The sequence below is a fragment of the Carcharodon carcharias genome, chromosome 26, assembly GCF_017639515.1.
Source record: "Carcharodon carcharias isolate sCarCar2 chromosome 26, sCarCar2.pri, whole genome shotgun sequence".
Taxonomy (NCBI): domain Eukaryota; kingdom Metazoa; phylum Chordata; class Chondrichthyes; order Lamniformes; family Lamnidae; genus Carcharodon; species Carcharodon carcharias.
In genome coordinates, this window is record NC_054492.1 from 43,880,557 (window position 1) to 43,904,954 (window position 24,398).

The 24,398-nt window shown below is 42.3% G+C and overlaps 1 protein-coding gene across 3 annotated transcripts in view; it reads left to right on the forward strand.

Moving 5' to 3' along the window:
• myo5c (myosin VC) overlaps positions 1-24,398 on the forward strand; it is a 99,150-nt gene that overhangs the window by 59,377 nt on the left and 15,375 nt on the right. For all 3 annotated transcript variants that reach the window (XM_041175245.1, XM_041175247.1, XM_041175246.1), the window contains 8 exons: positions 1,082-1,145; positions 6,203-6,383; positions 11,994-12,087; positions 15,227-15,290; positions 18,203-18,283; positions 21,139-21,319; positions 23,365-23,458; positions 23,739-23,802. In XM_041175245.1, the coding sequence (XP_041031179.1) occupies positions 1,082-1,145; positions 6,203-6,383; positions 11,994-12,087; positions 15,227-15,290; positions 18,203-18,283; positions 21,139-21,319; positions 23,365-23,458; positions 23,739-23,802 (823 nt within the window). The remainder of the gene's footprint in view (positions 1-1,081; positions 1,146-6,202; positions 6,384-11,993; positions 12,088-15,226; positions 15,291-18,202; positions 18,284-21,138; positions 21,320-23,364; positions 23,459-23,738; positions 23,803-24,398) is intronic.

Sequence of the window (24,398 nt, forward strand, 5' to 3'; positions counted from 1 at the left end):
ATTCAGGCTTATGGAGGTTGGAAGGTGAAGCTGGCCAGGACAGAACTGGAATGGTCAAGTCTAGAGGTAACAAAGGCAAGGATGAGCGTTTCAGCAGCAGATGGGTTGAGGCAGGGGTGGAGATGGGTGATGTTACAGAGGTGGAAATGGGCTCTCTTAAGGTAATGCATTGAAGGTGTGGACGATAAGAGTTTTTCTTCCTTTTTATTTGTAATACCGGCAGGCATTGATCCCCCTAGATTTTCTTTGTTGTGCATAGCCTGTATGTTGCATTGTGAGGTACCTTCTCCATTTTTATGAATGTCTGTGCACACAGTAGCCTATGGGGTACCTTCACAATTGCTGTGCAGTTTAGAGGGAACATTACTGGAAAGTCTGTGCAAATTTTTTAGTGTTTGCCTTTCAACCTGTTGCAAATGATTCTAACGAAGAGCTAGCCAGGTTGCACCTCCAGTAATGTTGATCCACTTGTTAAACTGCTAACCATGCAACTAATGAGGTCAAACCTGCAAAAACTGGCTAAATCTTCCATGTTGTGTGCATGACTTTTGCCTGAAGTCAATGTGTGGGAGACCTAATATACCCAAAGGGACTGAAATTTGTTCATACCATCCATGCCAAATGTGCCTACTTTTAAAAATAAAAGCCCCTCTTCAATTAATTATTGTAGGAGCCAATCCCTGCTGTCCCTTTTTTAAAAAAAAATCTTTACCTGTACAGGCATATCAACCTATTTTTAACATCACCTCTGAAGAAATGCACCTCTAACAATGCGTTTTATGGCTCCGCTCCCACTGCAATTGGACTGTAAAATTCTGGAGTGGGACCTAAACTGATAACTGTCTCTCTCAGGAGATAGTGCTACAACTGAGCCAAATTGACATGACATTTCTTGTGTAGGTCCAGGATAACAAAGAAAACTGAAACATTTCTTTGACATCTTTGCTTAGCTTCACAGCTGTTGATATTGGCTTATGAAATCAGTGATTAGAACTGTACTGAGGTGGCAATTTTTGCAGAAATTGATCTTATTGCATATTTACCACAACATGAATGTTTGCTCAATTATGTCTGTTCACAGAAAAAATGGATGAAATCGCACGCCAGCACCTTGGTGATTTAGAAAGGGAAGAACAGCTAAGGAGGTACAAACATGTGATATTTGTATCTTGCCATGTTAAAGAGATTTCCTCCATTTTCTAAGTAAAATTTGGGTTTTCTCCAGCATTAAAGTAGATTCACCATTGAAAAGCTAATCTGAACAACTCTATGTAATGTCAGGCCTGGCTTATGTGTAATCACATAAAATATGGAGAAGTGCACTGTAATTTTAACATTTTGGCAGTATAGTGCTGACTGTTATCACACTTGCGAGATCTGAGCTAAATATAACTGAGTGCTGTTTGACTACAGAAAGGTACTTAAGCAGAGTGGGATGGGAATATAGCAGTAATGTTACAGGGCTAGTAATCCAGAGGCCTAGACTAATGCTTCAGGCTCATGAGTTCAAATGCTTCCAATCCAATACATTAATAATAATCATGAAACTACCGGATTGTTGTAAAAATCCATCTGGTTCAGTGATGCCCCTTAAAAGGAAATTGACTATCCTTACCTGGTCTGACCTACATGTGACTCCAGATCTACAGCAATACAGTTGACTCTTAACTCCGAAAGCCACTCATTCTAGGCAGCTCACCACCGCCTGTTCACGGGCAATGAGGGATGGACAATAAATGCTGGCCTCGCCATGGGGCAATGCCAGTCCAGTCTTGCCAGTCTCCCCTTCCGAAGAGTGACAATCCAGTAGTTTCATGATCATTATTATTAATGTATTGGACTTAAGTTCTCCAAGTTGCATTGAAAGCATTTGAACTCGTGAGCCTGAAGCATTAGTCTAGGCCTCTGGATTACTAGCCCTGTAACATTACTGCTATATTCCCATCCCACTCTGCTTAAGTACCTTTCTGTAGTCAAACAGCACTCAGTTATATTTAGCTCAGATCTCACTACCAAAATATTAAAATTACAGTGCACTTCTCCATATTTTGTGAATTAAGAAAGACATGTGTATTTATATTTGTAAGTGCTTTAACAAATTGCTGCACAGTTTGTGAAGGAAGCTGCCAGTCATTTTTAAGCAATGCTACTTTTTCTCAAATAGACATTTACTGAACAGAACATCATTAGAAAACTCAAGCTGTGAGCTTCTAAAGGAGTATTATAGTTTTCATGATATCTGGGGCAGGGATGGGTTTCAGTAACAGCTGCCCGCAGCAAATCAGTTTGAATCCCACTTTAGATTTTCGTTATTTGAGTATGGCTGAAGAAAGAGACATGTCTAAGCTTTTTTGTCTTGCCCTGATTGCAAGAATACCAATATAAGGGGGAAAACAACAATTTATACTGTATGTGAAGAGTGTGCTGATTGGTTGGCAAGTGACGTTGCCATGGGAATGCACCATTGATGGTGACTGACAGTTAACTGCCAAGCATTGTTTGAAATTTAAACCACGTAGCTTGACCCTGATTGGTCATTATTGGGAATATTTAAGCCACAGCAGGTGTATATCTCCTGGCAAATAAACTAATTGCTATATTTCTCATTTGCGCTGCAGAAGTGGCGGACAATGATGATCTCCAACAAGGGAGAGTCTAACCATCTATCTCCCCTTGGCATTTTTGCATTTCCGTCTCCGAATCCCTGATTCTCAGCATCCCGGGGGAGTTACCATTGACCGGAAACTGAACTGGACTATCCATATAAATACTGTGACTACCAGAGCAGGCCAGATACTGGAAATCCTGAGGCGAGTAACTCGCCTCCTGACTCACGAAAGCCTGTCCACCATCTACAAGGCACAAGGAGTGTGCTGGAGGGCTCTCCATTTGTCTGGCTGAGTGCAACTCCAACAACACTCAAGGAATTCAACACCCTCCAGGACAGAGTAGCCCGCTTGATTGGCATCCCGTTCAGCACCTTAAACACTCACTGCCTCCATCAATGATGCACAGTGGCAGCAGTATATACCATATGCACTGCAGCAACTAGTCAAGTCTCCTTCGACAGCACCTTCCAAACCTGTGACCTTTACCACCTGGCAGGACAAGGGCAGCAGATGTATGGGAACACTGCCACCTGCAGGTTCCGCTGCAAGCCACATACCATCCTGACTTGGAAATATATCACTGTTCCTTCACTGTCGCTGGGTCAAAATCCTGGAACTCCCTTCCTAACAGCGCTGTGGGTGTACCTACGTACAACACATAGACTGCAGTGGTTCAAGAAGGCAGCTCACCACCACCTTTTCAAGGGTATATAAGGATGAGAAATATTTACTGGCCCAGCCAGTGATGCTCACATCTCATGAATAAATTTTAAAAAACTGACAAATCATACAGAATTGAGAAAAGTAGTTGCGGCTAGACATAAATAATTTTTCACTCACCATATCAATAAATTGGCTGCAGATTTCACATGGGATAATAACAAATGTTGAAGCTGGGAAACAGTAACTTCTGTCATTACTTTCCATTTGTTTACTGGACTGATATCTCTGCCTGAAGTTTTCCTTGTTTTCAAATCCGCCTGTGGCATCACCTCTCCCTATCTCTCTAATCTCCTCTAACCCCACAATCCTCAGAGATATCTGCATTCCTCCAATTCTGGCCTCTTGTGCATCCCTGATTTTAATCGTTCCACTATTGGTGGCCTTGCCTTCAGCTGCATAGGCCCCAAGCTCTGGAATACCCTCCCTACACCTCTCTGCCTCTCGGCATTGCTTTCCTCCTTGTGTGTTTTAAGAAACTCCTTTAAACCTACATCTTTGACAAAGCTTTTCATCACCTGACCTAATATCTCCTTATGTGGCTCGGTGGCATACTTTGAGACATTTCATTACATTAAAGGCGCTAAATAAATATATGTTGTTGTTGTTGTCAGTGAAGTTCTGGATCCAGGGATTAGGCATGAGTTTGAATGAGGAATCAGAAGCAGGCTATCAAATTTGGAATTGGGTTTTCCATGTTCCTGATCTTACGTTCAGCTCATTTTCCATACAGCACTTACAAGATTTTTGAGTCAAATCAGTTTGGGTTGGTAAGAAATTATCTGCTCTTTATCATCAGGCAGGAATCACCTTTGTTCCTTTACACATGAAAATATTGCTCGTGGATTTGTTACGTGCATAACTTACCTCCCTAAATCTCTTCACCCCTTGTACCTACCTCTTCACCTCAGCTTTTAATCATCTTTCTAATACTTTCTTTGGTTCAGTGTCCATTTCATTTGATGATACCCCTTTGAAATACATTGGGGCCTTTCTCTGCACTACAGGTGTGATACAAATGTAAGTTGTTGCTGTTGTAGTTTTCTAGGCACCATATAACTTTAAAGGGCAGTATTATCTTCTAAATGGCTGTGTGGCTTTTCAGAAAATGTGAACATAAAGCCAAGCAATTATGTCAGCAGGGTAAACAACTTCCGTAGTTCACAGCTGCTTATGTACCACAGAAGAATATTTTTAAATTATTCATTCATGGGCTATGGGCTGCTTTGTCCTGGATGGTGTTGAGCTTCTTGAGCGTTGTTGGAGCTGCACTCATCCAGGCAAGTGGAGAGTATTCCATCACACTCCTGACTTGTGCCTTTATAGATGGTGGACAGGCTTTGGGGAGTCAGGAGGTGAGTTACTTTCCACAGGATTCCCAGCCTCCTAGCTGCCCTTGTAGCCACAGTATTTATGTGGCTGGTCTTGCTGCACATGGGCACAGAGTGCCTTCATTGCACTGTGTAGCAAGGAAACAATCCAAATATTATTCTATTAAAAATAAATTGCACTTTGAAGATATTACATTTTTCTTTACTGCTTTATCTACCTTTTTTTGATACAACTAAAAGCAGCGAGTATAGGATGCCCAAAATGTTCATTTTGGGAAATATTGTATTTGTTGTTGGATCACAAAAACCGACTGAGGACAATTTTATTTCTGCGCACAACAGCTCTATACCTGTGCTTACAATTCATTTTTAATTATTAAAAATATCAATTTTCTCCGATTGTATTTTAGCTTTGGCGATATGATAGATGTTCAACATGTTTAAACTTTAGCATAATAGAACGAGCAAAATTGCTCCTTTAAATTTTACTTTGATTATCATAATGCCCTGATTTCTGGCATCACCACTATATAAATTGCACAGTTTATGTTTTCACATTTATAGCATCTGCTTTCTTTGTCTCTGAGTACCTGGCTACCTGGTTGTTGGGAATTGTAAACAGTCAGCAATAACCAACAGAACAGAAAAAACAAGGAGAGGTACAGACTATATCTTTGTGATATGGACCACTCTTATCAAAATTTATATATATTTAAGTTTGATGTTAAGAAGAAGTTATTTGAAATGTAAATTACCCACATGAAAAATAGTCATATGTACAAGGGAAGGATTTAGCAACAGCTATCAGGGCAAATTGTGGCTCAGCGGATAGCACTCTTGCCTCTGAGTCTCAAGGTTCTGGGTTAAAGTCCCACTCTGGGGCTTGAACCTACCAATGTAGGTGGACACTCCAGTGCTGCACTGCTAGAAGTGCCATCTTTTGACGTTAAACCGAGGCCCCACCTGCCTGCCCATGGCTGTGTTTCAAAGAGGATCAGGGGAGTTATCCCTGGTGTCCTGTGTTTATACAGTGAACATCAGTCTGGCAAAGGAAGAAGCTGGAGCCGCTCTGACTTCAATATTGGTTTATTCACAAACTCAGTATAATGTAAATGCAGACTACTTTTCGCTTCCACATGGTTCCCCCACGCAGATGGAAACCAGTTTTTTAAATATATATATGCGTCCTAACCTCTCCCCAATTCATATCAGCTGCTCTTAATCACAACGAGAGCATGCATTCAATGGTCACAGCATTTGCAACATCGACATCCTGGCCAAAAATCTATCCTTCAATCACCATGACAAAAAAACAGGTTACCCAGTCATTATCACATTGCTGTTTGTGGGAGCTTGCTGTGCACAAATTGGCTGCTGTATTTCCTACATTCCAACAGCGCTGCCAAAGTTCTTCATTGGCAGTTGTGTTTTGAGGTATCTGATGGCTGCAAAAAAATGCTATGTAAATGCAAGTCTTCCTTTCTATATCTTTAGTGCAGTTTTGATGCTGATCAGTAATTTTTCAGCTTTTGTCCTTTTCAGGAAATTGGAGAATAATTTTCAGATCCAGAAGGAGGACTATGAAAAGCAAATAAAAGCACTGATTGATGAAGTAAAGCATCTACAAGAGGAAAGAATCCAGTTGCAGCAACAGATTCAGGAGGAATACCTGGTAAACGATGATCTACGGAAGGATATTGCACAACTGACTAATGAAGCACTGGTAAGTGCAATAAACCTTTTGGTTGGTAACATTTTGAAAGAGCCTAACTCTAGTTATATATTAATTATATAATGGGATAATTTCAGAACAGATTTAGCAACTCAGAACTGGGCTTTCCATGAGGTGCTGAGGGTCATCAGTAGCTGCAGAATGGTACTCGACAACAACCTGTAACCTCATGGCCTGGCCTATCCCCCCCACTCTACCATCACCAACAAACTGGGGTATCAGCCCTGGTTCAATGAAGAGTGCAGCAGCACATGCCAGGAGCAGCACCAGGCATACCTAAAAATGAGCTGTCAACCTGTGAAGCTACAACACAGGACTACTTGTGTGCCAAAGAGCAGAAGCAGCATTCAATAGACAGATCTAAGCGATCCCACAGCCTACAGATCAGATCAAAGCTCAACAGTCCTGTCGTAGCCAGTCGTGAATGGTGGTGGACAATTACACAGCTCACTGGAGGAGGCTCCACAAATATCCCCATCCTCAATGATGGAGGAGCCCAGCACATCAGTCCAAAAGACAAGGCTGAAGCATTTACAACAATCTTTGGCCAGGGGTGCACAGTGGATAATCCATCTCAGCCTCTTCCGGAGGCCCCCAGCATCACAGATGCCAATCTTCAGCTAATTTGATTCACTCCATGTGATATCAAGAAACAACTAAAGGCACTGGATACTTCAAAGGCTATGAGTCCTGACAACATTCAGGCAGCAGTACTGAAGACTTGTGTTTCACAACTAGTTGTGCCCCTAGCCAACCTGTTCCAATACAACACAGGCACCTACCTGGCAATATGGGAGATTGCCCAGGTAGGTTCTGTCCACAAAACACAGGACAAATTCAATCTGGCCAATTACCGTCTAACAGTCTACTCTCAATCATCAGCAAAGTGATGGAAAGGGTCATCAACAATGCTATCAAGCAGCACTTGTGCAGCAATAACCTGCTCACTGATGCTCAGTTTGGGTTCCGCCAGTGCCACTCAGCTCCTGAACCCATCAAAATATGGGCAAAAGAGCAGAACTCCAAGGGGTGAGAGGCGAGTGAACACTCTTGATGTCAAGGCAACCTTTGACCAAGTGTAACATCAAGGAGTCCTGGCAAAATTGAAGTCAATGGGAATCAGGGGGATAACTCTCCACTGCCTGGAGTCATACTTAGCACAAAGGGAGATGGTAATGATTATTGGAGGTCAATCATCTCTGTCCTAGAATATTGTAGTAGGAGTTCTTTAGGGTAGTGTCCTAGGTCCAACCATTTTCAGCTGCTTCATCAATGACCTTCCTTCCATCATAAGGGCAGAAGCGGGGATGTTCGCTGATGATTGCACAACGTTCAGTACCATTCACGATGGATCAGACACTGAAGCAGTCTGTGCCAATATGCAGCAAGACCTGGACAATATTCAGGCTTGGGCTGCTAAGTGGCAAGTAATATTTGCGCCACATAAGTGCCAGGCAATGACCGTCTCCAACAAGAGAGAATCTAACAATCTCCCCTTGACATTCAAAGGCATTGGCATCCCAACATCCCTCACTATCAACATCCTGGGGGATGCCATTGACCAGAAACTGAACAGAAAATACAGTGGCTACAAGAGCAGGTCAGATGCTGGGAATTTCACCGTGAGTTACTCACCTCCTGACTCCCCAAATCCTGTCCATTAGCTACAAGGCACAAGTCAGGGGTGTAATGGAATACACTCCTCTTGCCTGGATGAGTGTGGCTCCAGCAACAATCAAAAAGCTCGACACCATCCTGGACAAAGCAGCCTGCCTGATTGGCACAACATCCACCAACTTAAATGTTCACTCCCTCCACCACCAACGCATAGTGTGTACCATATACAAGGTGCACTGCAGCAATTCACCAAGGGTCCTTTGACAGCACCTTTGACCTCTATCACCTGGAAGGACAAGAACAGCAGATGCATGGGAATGCCACCACCTGCAAGTTCCCCTCCAAGCCACTTACCATCCTGACTTGGAACTATATCACTGTTCCTTCACTGTCGCGGGATCAAAATCTTGGAACGCTCTCCCTAACAACACTCTGGGTGTACTTACACCACATGGACTGTAGCCGCTCAAGAAGGCAGCTCACCATCACCTCCTCAAGGGTAATTAGGGATTAGCAATAAATTTGCCAGTGACACCCTCTTCCCATGAAAGAGTAATAAAACATGTGTTTCCATAAGGCTTGGCAAATGCTTTTGTTCTGGTTCTAATGGGCTGAGTTTTTCTGACGAGGATTAGGCCCTGGTTGCAGGGCTAACTACAGGAGTTGATCCCATGGTGGGTGGGCACTGTGACGCTGGGGAATCATTTTATTAGCAGTGGCCAATTAACAGGGTGGTGTTGGATCCGCCACCCAATCAGAGGGCCAGCAGCCCTGGCAGCACCACTGAGGAGCAGGTAAGTTTGTCTTAAAGAGTCAGCACCAGGCAGGCCCTGGCGATCGGCAAGGGTGTATTCTCCTTCAAGCAGCGTCGTTGTAACCATGGGGACAGCCACTGTGGGTTATGGAGCAGACTTTAAAGAGACCCCACCCCCCCCGGGAATCTGGTGGGAGTCCGCCAGGGTGTACCTGGCTGTCTCCCTATGCAACAGCAGGTCTTCTCGATGTGCATAATACTGGAATTGGCTTTTAATTGAGCCCTTAAGTGGGCAGTCACTCCACTTACCCCTGCCATATTATCAACTCACCTACCTCCCAGCCCATCGTCATTGAGCTGGGAAAATTCAACCTTTAGGTCCAGTAACTCGTTTTTTGTGCAGTCATTTAATCTGTGCTCTGGTTCTCCTCAGACTCCGCAGTCATGCTTTTTTATATATGCTGGATGGTAATTTGTAGATCAGCTTCAGGCCGATCAGGCAGTAAACATATTCTACATGTATCACCGTGCAGGACTCACACAAGGTAGGCTTTCCATGATGGCGATAAGACTCCTGGCAGCCTCAGAATGTCCTAAACCATATGGAGCAGCAATGCCCCAATTCAAATTATTGGGGCTTGAGTTTCTCCCTGGGCTTCAGGACAAATGTGCTGTTTGAGACCCCATGGTGTAGGAAACCAGCATACTGACCGTGACTTCCCCCAGGGAAATTGGCCAACTAACGACCAGAGAGTGTGCCTTAGGTCCAACCAAGGTTGGTGGGTAGGCTTTTGAAACTGAAGGGCCAATAGGAGGCTCTCCAGCTTGGAAGCAGCAGCAGGATACCACAGCTACTAGATGAGGGAGACAACACCCCAAAATGGAGGCATCCTCACTCCAACTTTTTAAAATTTAAAGTAAATAATAGATCTAGCAGCTGGGCCACTAGTGGGGGAGGGAAGTGGAATCCTTCCACAGGCTAGCCTGGGGCTGCAGCTATACCCAGACAGGGAAGGAGGGTGTCTAAGCCTGCCTGGAGCACTGGCCCTCCAGCCTGACACAGGGAGGTCACCTCCAAGCAGCTGCACTGTCCCCCCAGCTGCCGGAGGGACCTGGAGGCTGACTAGAAAATCCCAGTTAGCTTCCGACAATTGGCCTTAAATGGCCATTAACAGGTTCAATTGGCTAGCTGCCGCATTTGGCAGGTAGCCCTACCACCCTCACAACCCCCCCTCCCATCACCCCCCTCCCCGCCCCTCCCCAGTCCATCCTCCGGGGAAATGTCCTGAGGGCGGGATGGGGCCGGGGAGCTGACACAGTGGCGCTGGTGCTTTTTTTAGCGGTGCCTAAACACTCAGCCCCTGGTTCCTACTGAGTCAGCAGAGCTTTGTTAAGCAAGTTCTGTCGAAGGATCATGAGGACTCGAAACGTCAACTCTTTTCTTCTCCGCCGATGCTGCCAGACCTGCTGAGTTTTTCCAGGTAATTCTGTTTTTGTTTTGAGCTTTGTTAAGTGTTGATTCAATGATCTGTCTAGAAGGGTGCCCATGTGACTATCAAGTGAAGATGCAACTGGATTCCTTTCTGATGGTTACTAAGCTTGAATAGGCTATTGATCCTCCCTGTCCGAGCAAAAGGATGATAATTTGGAGACACTTATCCCTGTGGTGCCAAAGCTCAACATGAGCTACTGAGGCAGTATCATAGAGAAGAAATTAGAAGTGGAAAAGGCAAAAGATTCATCTATTGGAGCTGGTGTGCCCTCCTTCAATGTGCCCTCCCATTTCTCTTGGCACAAGAGTCTGTTGCTAATTCTTCTTGTGCCCAGCATGATATCTTTAATCATTGACCTCCACAATGTGATGCCTCATTGTTAAATCAGAAAGTGGATTTTTGATTGACGTGACTTGGATGGTTTAGATTTGCATTTCTAATTAAGTGACTAGATTTTCAGTCACACACTGTTTGCCCACTAGCAGACTTCATGAATTTTTCAGGTTGTTCTGTCATCTCAGCGACCCCAGGGGTCAGCTTTCAAGATAATTGCTCTCACTGCATTTGCTTCCATTTTCACCCTTGTACCGCACCTGCCTGATGTACAGGAAACAAAATTCAATTGTTAGAATGCGAGGAAGCATGTGTCACTTCAGTAACTCAGGATACACTATGATTTTTAAGGATAATCAATCCATTCAAAAATATTAGCACATGGAGCCCTGCCTTGTGAAAGAACTTTTACTTGAGTTTATTGTAATTTCAAAAAATTAGCTTTTGTGGGAACTTTCTGAGCAAGTAACTCATTTGAGATTCTGCAAGTTGAAAATCACACTTGCTGTCACCATTCAGTTGTGGCCTCATTAACATATATATTCAAGTAAACTCTCCTTCCCAGGGATTGGATGAGATTTGTGAAACTTGTCCATCTGTTGATGTATGATTGGCTTAGAGAATGTATTCACAGTAAGGCTAGATGTTTGAAAGTTGCATATGTTTTTGTTGTCGTTTGACCGCTTTATTGATTCCTCTCCCACAAATATTTCTACACGTACTTTTCGCACCAGCTTTCCTTGCAAGAGATGCACAAATTTCTAGTCTGACATGCCTGAAAAAGAAGGGGAATCAAAGTAAACCAGCGCGTGCAGATGGTCAGTATTACAGAGAAGCCCAGAAAGCTTTCATATTTGTTTTTATTTGTTCATGGGATGTGGGCGTCGCTGGTAAGGCCAGCATTAGTTGCCCATCCCTAATTGCCCTTGAACCGAGTGGCTTGCTGGGCCACTTCAGTTCAGAGTGGACCACATGACTGTGGATCTGGAGTTGTGTGTAAACCAGACCAAGTAAGGATGGCAGATTTCCTGCTGTAAAGGACATTGGTGAATTGTGTGCCTTGGAATTATTAGATGTAATTTAAGTCCAGTTTAAAACCCCCTGTCACACTCAGTAGTCACAAATCTTGGAATGGCAATGTTCTTTCTCACAAACATGATGAATTCTGACATTTCTGCCTGAAATGTTAAACTTGTTTTCTCTTTACATAGATTTATTGACCAGCATTCTCTGATTTTGTTCTAGATTTACATAATTTGCAATTTAAACAAAGCAGCTGCATGATTAGATTTATGGTTACATCAATAATCTTGGTCCAGTTGTCAATCTGCACGTGATATTTGCTGACTTTTGGAGTTAATGTCAACTGGTTATGAAATAATAGGTTAACACAACTTTTCACAGGTAATTCCAAAACTTAAAGGGGACATTGCAACTCTTGAAATGAAGAGTCAAGATTTAGAAATGTGCCTGCAAAAACAAAGAAAAGAAATGAGAGGTAAAACTGTCTAAAGTATTCATGTAATGAGCATTCTATACTTGGAATAGGCTGTAATTCTTGGGCACTGGGCTGCTCCTATCTAGGACTACCTTTCTGAGCTATATGAAGAAAACTTTGGAAAACCTAAATCTGTATTTCTTTTTCTTTCTGCTGAGACTTTTTGCTTCTAGTTCTTTATCCCTAGCACACGTCATTTCCTGGATATTAACGCAAGCAAGTGACGCCGTGATTTCGCGTGAAGTCAGCAAAAGCAGCATTGAGAGAGTCACGAATCTGTGGTTTTTCAGTTCTGCAAGGCCCACCAATAGGGGGATTAATTTGCTGGGGCTTCAGGAGAAATTTCAAGTCAATTTAATAAAATTCCCTGTTATTTTTCGTTACACAGTAATCTTGGAGATGAACTACCTTCCTAGGAGAGAAAGCAATTTTTTTGGGTGGGGGGTGAAATTGTACTTATTTGCGGTAGAGGGATGCTAATATTGAATGATAGAATGTCTTTCAAGTTTTGTTATTAGTGTTAGCGTCAAACCTTCCCTTTCCCTGTGACAACAACTGGATGCAGAGAAACGCTAAGTCTACACCACTCCAACAATACTCCTCAACTTAAGCATTAGTACTGCATGCAGTTCTGGCCGCCTTATTATAAAAAGGATATAGAGGCACTGGAGTTGGTGCTGAGAAGATTTACAAGAATGATACCAGAAAAACGTGGGTATGCACATCAGGAAGGATTGGCAGGCCAGATCGCTTCTCTTATGAAAAAAGAAGGCTGGAGGAGACCTAATAGAGGTCTTTAAAATTATGAAAGGTTTTGATAGAATGAATACAGAGAGCATGTTTCTTCTTGTAGGGAAGAGCGTAGCTAGAGGCCATCAAGGTAAGATAGTCACCAGTAGGGAATTCAGAAAAAAAGATCTTCACCCAAAGAGTGATAGGAATGTGGAACCCGCGACTGCAGGGAGTGGTTGAAGTGAATAGTATAGATGCACTTAAGGGGAAACTAGACAAAGGTATGAGAGAGGAGGGAATAGAGGGTTATGAAGACAGATTTAGATGAAGAAAGATGGGAGGAGGCTTGAGTGGAGCATAAGCATAGAATGGGCTGGTTGGGCTGAATGGCCTGTTTTTGTGTCGTATATCCTAAGTAATCCTATGTCGAAGAATACTCCCAAATGTACCATATTATTATTTAGGTTTTCTACATCACTTTGGTGATTTTTTTCTGTGAGACGCTTGACGTAAATGATTCCTGTTTTAGGCTCAAAAACCGAGAAGTATTTTTATTTAAGAGCTTTACAACCATTGGAGAGAGCAATATTTTGCTCATTATATACTGACAAATTAAAAACAAACCTTGCAGAAGCGATAGGTTGAATTTTGCTTTACTGCACCATCTAGACTTTTAGTTTAATCATTTTTAAAATACATGTTTACATAATAATCGTTCATATATTCAGATAAATGCCTGGTCCAAAATTATATTTGATGAAAATAGCCAGCTCTTATGTTTGCTTAAGAAGCTTTGAAATGCCTGGTGAGAGCCGTTGATACACATATTATACAAACTGAATGCATGACTCATTGCTTCATGGATTTGCCTATTGAATCATCAAGAAGCATTCACTAACCTTTTACAGATTCTGTCCCCTGAATACTTAAAATGCTTATGGGAAACCAAAGGAGTAACTTTCAATAGTAGATGTATAAACTGGAAGTATTGGATTGATATCAGTTTACTCCTATCTGATTTTTAAAATATTTGTTCATGGGATGTGGGCATCGCTGGTTAGGCCAACCTTCATTGCTCATCCCTAATTACCCTTGTTCAGGTAAGAGTCAACCACATTGCTGGTGGGCTTGGACTCACATATGGGCCAGATTTCCTTCCCTAAAGGACATTAGTGAACCAGATGGGCTTTTATGACAATCAGCAATGGTTTTCTAGTCATTGTCAGACTTTTAAAAAATTCGTTCATGGGATGTGAGCATGCTGGCTGGGCCGACATTTATTGCCCATCCCTAATTGCCCTTGTTCTGAGAGTCAACCACATTGCTCTGAGTCTGGAGTCACATGTAGGCCCAGACCAGGTAAGGACAACAGATTTTCTTCCCTAAAGGACATTAGTGACCCAGATGGGTTTTTACAACAATCAGCAATGGTTTCATGGTCATCATCAGACTTTCAATTTCAGATTTTTATTGAGTTCAAATTTCATCATCTGCCGTGGTGGGATTCAAACCCAGGTCCCCAGAGCATTACCCTGCATTTCTGGATTACTAGTCCAGCGACTATACCACTATGCCACCACCTCCCCAATGGGAACAATGTAAGTCAGCTGACCCGATCCTCCTAGTTTCAACTTCCTGCTGAAGTTGAAAATTACTGCCTAAATGTTTGCATAGGAGAGCTTCTTAATTGAATTGTTCACTTAAAACGGGTAGAAGTGGTGGTTAAACAGAAAGTGAGTTATGTTCCTGCTGTTATTTTACTCCTGAACCGGGATTTTCAGCCAAAATCAGCAATACGGCATAGCTTGTTAACAAAATGCCACTAAGAAGATCTCCATAGCAGTAAATAGTTGGTCATTGAGTGTAAAATACCATAACTTGCTTTGACTGTGCATGTAAAAATGAATCAACATTAAGCATTGGAACTTTTTGATATGTCAAAAGTTGACTCTGATCTATATTGACTTGAAGTTGTGGAGTGTAAGGGTTGCAGCTTGCTGATATGCAGGTCTCACATAACTATGACAACTGCAAAGTAAATATATCTTCCTAGCAATCAGCCACTGGGATTGCCAGCTGTATGGAAGAGCTGCACAACAGCAGCTGTCAGCACTAATGCCCCACTAAATCCAAGATAAAATCAGCTAAATACAAGTTGCTTGGATCCGAGCGTTTTCCTTTAAGTTTAGATGGCGTAAATTTGGTAATAGCAGCGAGGGTCAGAATTTCATATTCTTAGGATTTTAATTCACAAAGTTGAACATGTGTAGGCAAAGCTATCTTGTGTCTAACCCTTTAGCAGGTTTGGGAATGCTCAAAGTCTCTAATATCATGTAGCACTAATATAAGCCGTTGCAATCTACAGCCAGTATCATAAATTGTAAGATGTTTGTGCAATTTTTAACAGAAAAAGTGGAAGAAATTACAAAACAGCTCCTTGGAGGTTTAGAGGGAGAAGAGCTACGAAAGAGGTATGAAGTATTTTGCTCAAATTGGGCATTATTACCAATAATTATTACACACAGTATTAATGCACTGTGAAGGTTTGGGAACTGAATGGGTCAATTGGTGTTTGAACTAAACAATTTTACATGGAGTAATATTCCCCTTTAACGTACAGTGAAATAAAACTTGGACTCAGCCCAAGTCAAGTTAGTGACTGGCCAGCACTTCAGATCAAGTCATGGGATTTTGACTGAGAGTCCACCATCTGTAACCGTTCACCATCACACCCATTGCAAATAAAACAAAATGGCCTGATGGCAGTTTAATTAAACCATCCTATTAAGTAACATCCATATATTAACAAAATAACACTTGATAATGTCTGCTTCAATCACTAACATGTCTTTGGGTGTTTATAAAATTAACAAACCAGTCAAGTTCACTTTTTCCATGAGCCTAAACTGCTAATTAAGTTGCTGTCTGCTATATTGTAACACCAGCTTATTATCGATATGAGAAAACTTCCTTCGTTCTCATCCATCCCTTTTTTTCCTCTAGACTTGACTATTCCAACCTGGCCAAGCTCCTGCATTCTACCCTGTGTAAACATGAGGCCATCCAAAACTCTGCTGCCATTTTCTTAGCTGCACAAGTCCCATTCACTTATCTCCTTTTTGTTTGCTGATCCACATTTGTTCCTGGTTAGGCAGAACTTCAGTTTTAAAATACTCATACTTGTTTTCAATTTTTAAAAATTCATTCATGGGATGTGGGCGTCACTGGCTGGGCCAGCATTTATTGCCCTTTCCTAATTGCCCTTGTTCAGAGGGCATTTGAGAGTCAACCACATTGCTGTGGGTCTGGAGTCACGTTTGCCCTTTTTTTAAGGGCAGCAGGTTTCCTTCCCTAAAGGACATTAGTGAACCAGGTGGGCTTTTACGACAATTGTCAATGGTTTCATGGTCATCATTAGACTTTTAATTCCAGGTTTTTATTGAATTTAAATTCCACCATCTGCCACAACAGGATTCGAACCCAGGTCCCCAGAGCATTACTCTGGGTCTCAGGATTACTAGTCCAGTGACAATAACACTCCGCACCGCCTCTGCAATATTCCCTCCATTGCTAGGTCTCTCCTCAGTTCTGTAATCTATCCTGCCCCAGAGTCCTCTGAGGTTTCTGCTCTTCTCTAATTCTGACCACCATGCATCCCTGATTTCAATCGCTCCACCATTGGTGGCCACACCTTCAGTTGCCTGGGTCCTAAACTGTGGAACCCCCTTCCTAAACCCCTCCGCCTCTTTATTCTTCTCAGATGCTCCTTAAGAACCACCTTTTTTGAGCAAGCTTTTGGTCATCCATCCATATATCACCTTATGTAGCTCAGTGTCAAACTTGCTTTCTAATGCTCCTGGTAAGTGCAGTAAGATGTTTCTTTATGTCAAAGGCACTATATAACTACAAGTTGTTGTTGAAAAGGTTTCACTACGGTGTTTGTTGCTTTGCAGCAGATATCAGTATATTTCAATAATGTGCAAATCACAAGACCACAATTTCATATTTTGGTTCCCACTTATCATGAGATTTGAAAGCATTGCTCAATCTGAAATTTCAAACCTTAACGTGAGTTTTCTGAAACTGGGCACGCCTTGCTCAACGCTCTGCTGTGGCCCAGCAGAGTGAAGAAATTATACACGACAAAAAAATTAAATACCTTATTTAAGCTGTAACTGAAATGTTAAGTCAAGCATATAGGAACCTGAGGAGGCTTGACAGGGTGGATGCTGACAGGATGTTTCCCCTTGTGGGACAGACCAGAACTAGGTAGCACAGTTTAAAAATAAGAGGTCACCCATTTAAGACGGAGGTGAGGAGAACTTTTCGCTTTCAGAGGGTTGTGAACCTGTGAAACGCTTTTCCCCAGAGAGCGGTAGAGGCAGGTCATTGAGTATTTTTAAGGCAGAGGTAGATAGATGCTTGACTAACAAAGGAATCAAAGGATATTGGGGATAGGCAGGATAGGGGCCACAATCAAATCGGCCATGATCTTATTGAATGGCGGAGCTGGCTGGAAGGGCTGAATGATCTACTCTTGCTCCTAATCATATACCCATATGTAAATGCTGCAGGTAGATCACTTTGTCAGCCAAATTAGCGATTTTGTTCTTTTATTTGAAAATTTGGCGGTCTTTGTGTATGTATTAAATTTAATAAACATAACCACCTTGTTAAAATTAATCTTTGGTGCTCAGGCAGAAATACTTAAGTTCTTATTTTTCTCTAAACAAAGTACAATGTAGGAAAGAAACCAGTTATTTAACCGGTTAATGATTGACGTGACTGATTTCAGATGATTCCAGACTAACCCAGCTGGCAGATAGTGAAAATCTTCAGTTCTTGTACTAGGCTAAGCATCTATTGCATGATGGCATTCGGAGAGGATTTTACTGCAGTGTTTGTGTGGGCTGTGATGTCCCTTCGTGTACACGAGTGCATCTGTGATCAAGATTCAAATTAAGGTTGTGTCATTCTGCTCCACCTCCTCCTTACTGGCTGCCCATAGAGCTAGACTGACCCTTCCTCACTTCGATGATAGAAAGAAATTACGGAGAAAACTGAAATAGAAAAATTCATGCTAAAATGTAAAACAGTGAGATAAAATTTCAGAGGCACCTGATCAACAGCATGAGCATCAAATGGAAGACAAACATAAAACATAAAACGTTACGAAAAATAACTAATTAGGAAGATGATAAAGACAAAGCTGTTGTTTGACCACATGACACTTGAGCAGTTTGCTTAAGCTGTCACTCCACTATGTTCAGCACCTCTACAAAAACATGAGGCATATTTCAAATAAAAGTTTGATCGGCAGGAAGGTTAAACGTTGAAAACGTTTGGTTGTGTTATATATTCTTAAAAGAATGCTTCACTTCAGGCTATCTCCAGAGGACATGGAACAGCTGAATGAAGATGGAGAGCTCTGGTTGGCATACGAAGGATTGAAAAGAGCTACCAGGTGATGGAAAATACATGAAGTCTTATTTTATTTAAATTAATAATGGGTAAGCTGCAGAATAGTTTGCGTGTGGATGCTTTTTACAACAGCAGAGGCTGGGATTTTCCGGCCGCGCTATGACAGGACCTGCCCAGCGGCTGCGGTGGTCCAGCCTGAAGCCCATTGCCTTATGGTGGGACCGGACAATCCCAGCGGTGGGCGGGGCTGGAAAATTCCATCCACAGTATTTATATCTGCATATTACAATCATATATCATTGAATTCCCTGCTATAGAATTATTGGGGAGAATTCCACCCCCCTCCCCTGTCGGGAGGGTTGTGTGGGGGGTGAGAGGGGGTGGGCGCAGACACAATCAGCACCCCTGATCAGGTCCGTGCCGCCATTTTACATGACGTGACTTGACGCGCTCCCCGGTGTGGGCAGGGAGAGGTGCCTCAGGGAGATTCGTTTAAGTTTTAAAAATCTTTAACAATCTAAATATAGAAAAGAAAAAATTTTAAGACATGTCCCCTCGTGTGACAGTGTCACATGAGCTGGGATATGTCGATGAATTTTTATGAAAAATGTTATCCAATTTATCAAATCCCCGCCTGTGGATGAGGTTCCATGAAAAATGCGAAGGCTGCCTGGGCTCTTCACCTACTCACTGACCTTAAGGTTGGACGGGCAGCTCAGTTTATTAGTTTAATTGCTTTTTAACTAACCTTAATAGACTTTTGACAGTTTGGTGGGTGTGCGGCCAACCCAGCTGTGTGCCCGCTGAACTGAAAATCGAAATGAGGTGCGGTGCCCTCACTCACCAAGCTGAAAATTCTGGACATTAAGTAAAATACTATAAAAAGCTTGGACATTATTATATCAGATTTCTTAGTTAAATTTCTCCAATTATATTAACGTTCATACAGTTTACTGTAATGCATTTTGTAAGGCGGTTGTATAAACTTTATCTCTTTGCTATATTTGAACCAGATGGGTTTTTATGACAATGGGCAATGGTTTCATGGTCTTCATCAGACTTTGAATTCAATAAAAATCTGGAATTAAAAATCTGATGACCATGAAACCATTGTCGATTGTCATAAAAACCCATCTGGTTGACTGATGCCCTTTAGGGAAGGAAATGTGCTGTCCTTACCTGGTCTGCCCACATGCAACGACACCCACATCTCACAAACAAATAATAAAAATAACTCTAGCTATAGTGGCAGGCTGGTATGAATTAATGGGTTTTAAATACAAGCTAGATTGAAATGAACCCAGGAGGTGGTGAATGAATTGTCAGCAGTTTTGTTGGAGAGGTAAACCTATATTTATGGAAAGATTGAATCACAATTTTCAAAGAGATTATTAATCAAAATGATGCTGTCCCTTTCTCAATATTGTATAGAAATCACATGATTGTAAAGATTAAATCGCATACTGGTTTCTACCTCCTTGGGTATCATTCTTAGTTTGCAAAGTTATCTTGTATACATTTTATTCTTTCCATCTACTATGTGTTAAAACAGCGAGTGGTCTTAAGATTTCAATGATGCTGCATCAGGTGATAGTGTAGATATAATGTTACATGGCTGATTGAAATTAATGGGCACCGCCTCATGTTTTGCGACATGTACTGATCGGAACTCTACCCTCCCAGAAGTTACAGCCTAAACTAACTGACTTTCAGTTGTAGGCCCTTTCTTGGATATACAACTTCCAGATCTTTGCTTTCCCCCTGTTTGCAGCCATTCTCCACCCCTCATGTCTAGATCTTTACCTCTCCAGCCAACATCCTGCATTGCTCCCAGCCTATTGCTCACAATGTCATTCACTCTTGGCCTTTCAGAGGCTGGTTTCTGCTTCACTAGACCCCTATTTAACTTCTTCCAGATAACTTCTCCCCAACCCCATGGTGATCCTACTGTCTCATTAATTTTTGATTAATTCTTTAACCTTTCATTAATTCTGTGCAGACCTCTTTTTGATGATTCCCTCTCACTTTCCTGTCACTTTACAGTTCTAAGCTGAAGCAGAGTCTCTGTTTCTCCCCCTTCCACTGTTGATCTGAAATTGGGGTTGACGCAGGCGGTTTAAACGTTCAGCCCACAGCTGAGCCAAATTAGGCGTCTGTTTCTGTCTTCAACCCACACCTAGCACTACCAGCCTTCCCCCTCCAAACCCTGGGTTGAATTTGGAGTAAATATGCCGCTCTCCATCCCTGTTGCTATCATTTGCCTTAGTTTTCTATCCTTGCTTTCTCTTCACTCTTTTTCCTCCTCTCTATCAGCCTTCTCTCACCTGTTATTCGCATCTTCCTCATTCCCTTCCTCTTCCCCTCCTCTCCCACTCACCAACCCCCACTCAACCTCCCATCCCACTCACCCTCCCGACATCCCCTCTTGACATTCACCTTGACCCTTGTCTCCTCCCCTCTTCCTCTCTCCCTTCTTCCCTCCTTTTCCCCTGCCCCGTCCTCTCACTCATTCTCACTCTTTAGCCATGCTCCAGCACGACTCTCTCTCATTCCAACCTCCTTTCCCCATCCTTCCATTCTGTCACATTTCTCCTCATCCTTTCTCCTCCCAACTGCTTTTTCCCCTCTGCTATCATGGTCTGGCCACTCTCTAACTTGACTTGATCTCATGTCCTTACTCTGGACTATCCATGCACAGCACCATGGGAATTCAACCAGCAACTATTTAATTTCCTTTAGTTAAATGAACAATACTTCAGATTACTGAAGGCTTCAGAAATAGGTGACAATTTGTGGCTTTTCAGGCAGCTTTTTAATGCTCTGTTCTCTTCACAGAGAGCCTTGTGCCCTATCGTAACTGCAATAATTCTATTAATTGTGCCCTTGTATTCTACATAGAGTAATGGAAACGCATATCCAGTCTCAGAAAGAGAGCTACGAAAAGGAAATTGAAGAACTCAGTTTTAGAATTGATCAACTCTGTGAAGAGACAACACATCTCCAACAAAAGTTCCAAGCAGAGAATAATAATAACGAGAACATCCGGCAGGAACTGACCAGACTGGCTAAAGAAAATCTGGTACAATAAAATCATTAAGATCTTGCCTGTTGTGAATTACAAGTGCTTTTCTCCAACATATGTAAGCAAAATCAAAGATAGGTTACCTGACAGAGATCAATTCAAGTATAGAAAAGATGCACAGTCACTTTAGGTGAACATTGCACTGTAAATGTCCCCCTCAGTGGTTACTTGCAGGGAAGATAATGGCAGAGAGAGTTTTATTCCGACCACAGATTTAACGTAACTGACATCAACTAAATTTTCAAATTCCCAAATTTTTAAAGCACTGTTTAATAATGGACTAAAAGTTCAGCAGCTCATTAGCTATCGTACCAACTAATGTGGTTTCCCAGGTGTAAAACTAAAACAAGCCGATCATGTCACAGGGGCAATGCTATTCTTTTGGGTTGTCTCATCTCAGTTAGGGTTGCAGGGACATCCACACAAATTTACGAAAAGGATGGCAAAAGAGCATTTCGTTCATCGTTCTCGCCCCATTGCCCCCACACCACCCTGGCAATCAACCAGTCACTTAGCAAAGGCAAAAGAATCAAGAAGACTTGAGGCCATGCGATCACAGTCAATAACATTAGGCGGGGGTGGGAGAAAATCAACCATTGTCCTGCTTTAGACTGCTCTCTAATAGTGAAGTGTGGATGCTTGGACAGCGATCATTGACCCCAACTGTGAAGTGCCCCATAATTAATTAGCCTGTTAGATAACTGGGTAGAATTTCAGTGGCAGTTCTCCTTATCTCCCCCACTGTGACTTTGCTAGAAACCCTGGAGAAAGAAATGATGGTTTCTCTCAAAGTTGCGGCAAAAGATCAGAGAAGTCCCATCGCGCTTCCAGGTGTCATTGTCACTGTGTCACTCACATAAAAATTAACGGCCAGATTTTCCGGTCTCTGGATGATGGTACCCTGAAAGATGCGCTGGGGGCCACTTGGAAGTCCCAACACAAGGATTCCGTGGGAATTGCCTGGGAAGTTTCAACTTGTGATGCAAAACTCCCCTGCATCTGGAAACCTCCAAAAGAATCTCCAACTCTGAGTTAGGGTCAGGGACTTCAGGCTTATTTACCTCGATAGTTACCCAGGAAATGGTAGACAGAAAAAACCATATTGAACTCCTGGGTAACCATACAACTGAGTACAACCCCCTGTCCCCCCATTCACTCTCCCCATGACTCCCCCTCTGACCCGCCCCACCCCCTCCCAAAACTTGCAACTCCCCATCAACCCTCCAACTCCTCCCAACCGACCTGACCCAACCTCACCACTCTACCCATCCTGCCTCCTACCACCCTGCCACCCTGCCCAAGTTGGCATCCTACCCACTTAGCTCACTCACAGACATTCACTCGCACAGTGAAAAGCTGTTTTACTGTCCCAAAGCTTTTCAATGTGTGAGCGATACCAAAATACAGCAACTAGTGCTGTAAAAAAGGGGTCTGGCTTGGCTTTCCCCAGTTTTCCTGTCCTGCAAAGGAAGGCGTCCGAGAACAGGCACGCTGCACATTCCTAAAAAAGCCTGGCTCCGAAGTCCGAGCCAGAAATGTGAAGCTCTGGTGCCCTGTAAAAAAAAAAAAAGAAACGAGGGATGGAGTGACAATCCGAAGGTGCTTACCACTTCCCCGGAAGATTCGGCCCAACCATTTGAATGAAGTATTGGAGAATTGCCAATGGAACTATATCCTGACATCAGAGGAGAAAATAATGGTTTAAAAATTGGACACCTTGGCCTCAATATTAACACACACACACACACACACACACACACAGCCCCCCCCCCCGCCCCCCCCCTCAACCCCCACCAATGCCAATTCACAAGATGGGCTGGAGAAGGTTAAAGAATTAAATACATTGAACACGTTCCCAACATTTTTGGGGCCACGGGATGTATTGGGATATTCAAATGTCCCACCATGAATGCTAAGCTATCTTTGCCATTGATACTATTTGAGTTTTGGTTCACTTATGCCAGAGAGTTGCTGCATGTTCAATGTTGTTGATGGTGTTGAATTTTGCTTCGTTGGAGTAAACCATTTTTGTGTGCACTCAGGTCATTCCAGAATTCAAACTCCAAATCTTAGAGCTGCAAAAACAGAAACAAGACATTGAGAACCACTTAAAGGGACAGGTTGTGGAAATGAAAGGTGACTCTGTATGCTGTCTCACATTTATCTAAAGCATACAAATTATTAAGTGTAATTTGTGATTTTGACAGCTCAAATGTAGCTTTTGCAGTTATCAGAATCTTTGTTTTAAAAAAAGATCCTTTTCTATACAAACATTGGTAAATTACTTTGTTAACAGTTTCTTGGCATTGTAATGAATAGACTTCCAGCTGAAGTTACTCATCAGTTGTACTGGCAAAGGCTGTGTACATTACATGAAAGAAAACCTGTGCACTGATTAAATAACTGCAATTTACAGAAAAAATGGAAGAAGTTACTGATCAATTGCAAGGCAATCTTGAAGAAGAAGGATTCCAAAGAAGGTGTGCAATCCTAAATATTAGTATATTCCCTCAGGGCCTAATTACATTATGACTAGTTCTTGGTGCAGATTTTTTCTAATATAAATACAATAAGGGTGACAAGGCTATGCATCAGTGTTAAGTGCAGGAAGGCAGAGCCCTGGAGATGTGTACTGAAATGCATGAACTAAGTATTAATTAACAGCCTCCAACTATCTAACTACTGGTGTCAAGCTTCAAATTTCTGATAATTGTCTGAATTATAATGCATGTTTGCTGTTGTCTGAAGAGAGTACTACAGTCTAAATTCTACTGCTCAGTAGAGTATATCATCAAGATTGTGTGATAAATCATTTTAACATCTAGATTGATATCCATCTATGCACGTAACAATCAACAGTGCAAATCATAACTGAATTGATCAGTATTATCACTGCAGCCTTAATCCTAAATATTTTTGACTCGCTTGCTGCCTGCTTTTATTTTGTATCTGAATGTGATCATTCCAGTCATTAACAGTCAGCCATCTTTATGTCAGAGGACCAAGGGTCAGGCAGTGTGTTGTTCAGTTGTTTCATCTGAATTCCATTCAGAATACTCTGAACAATTTAAAGTGT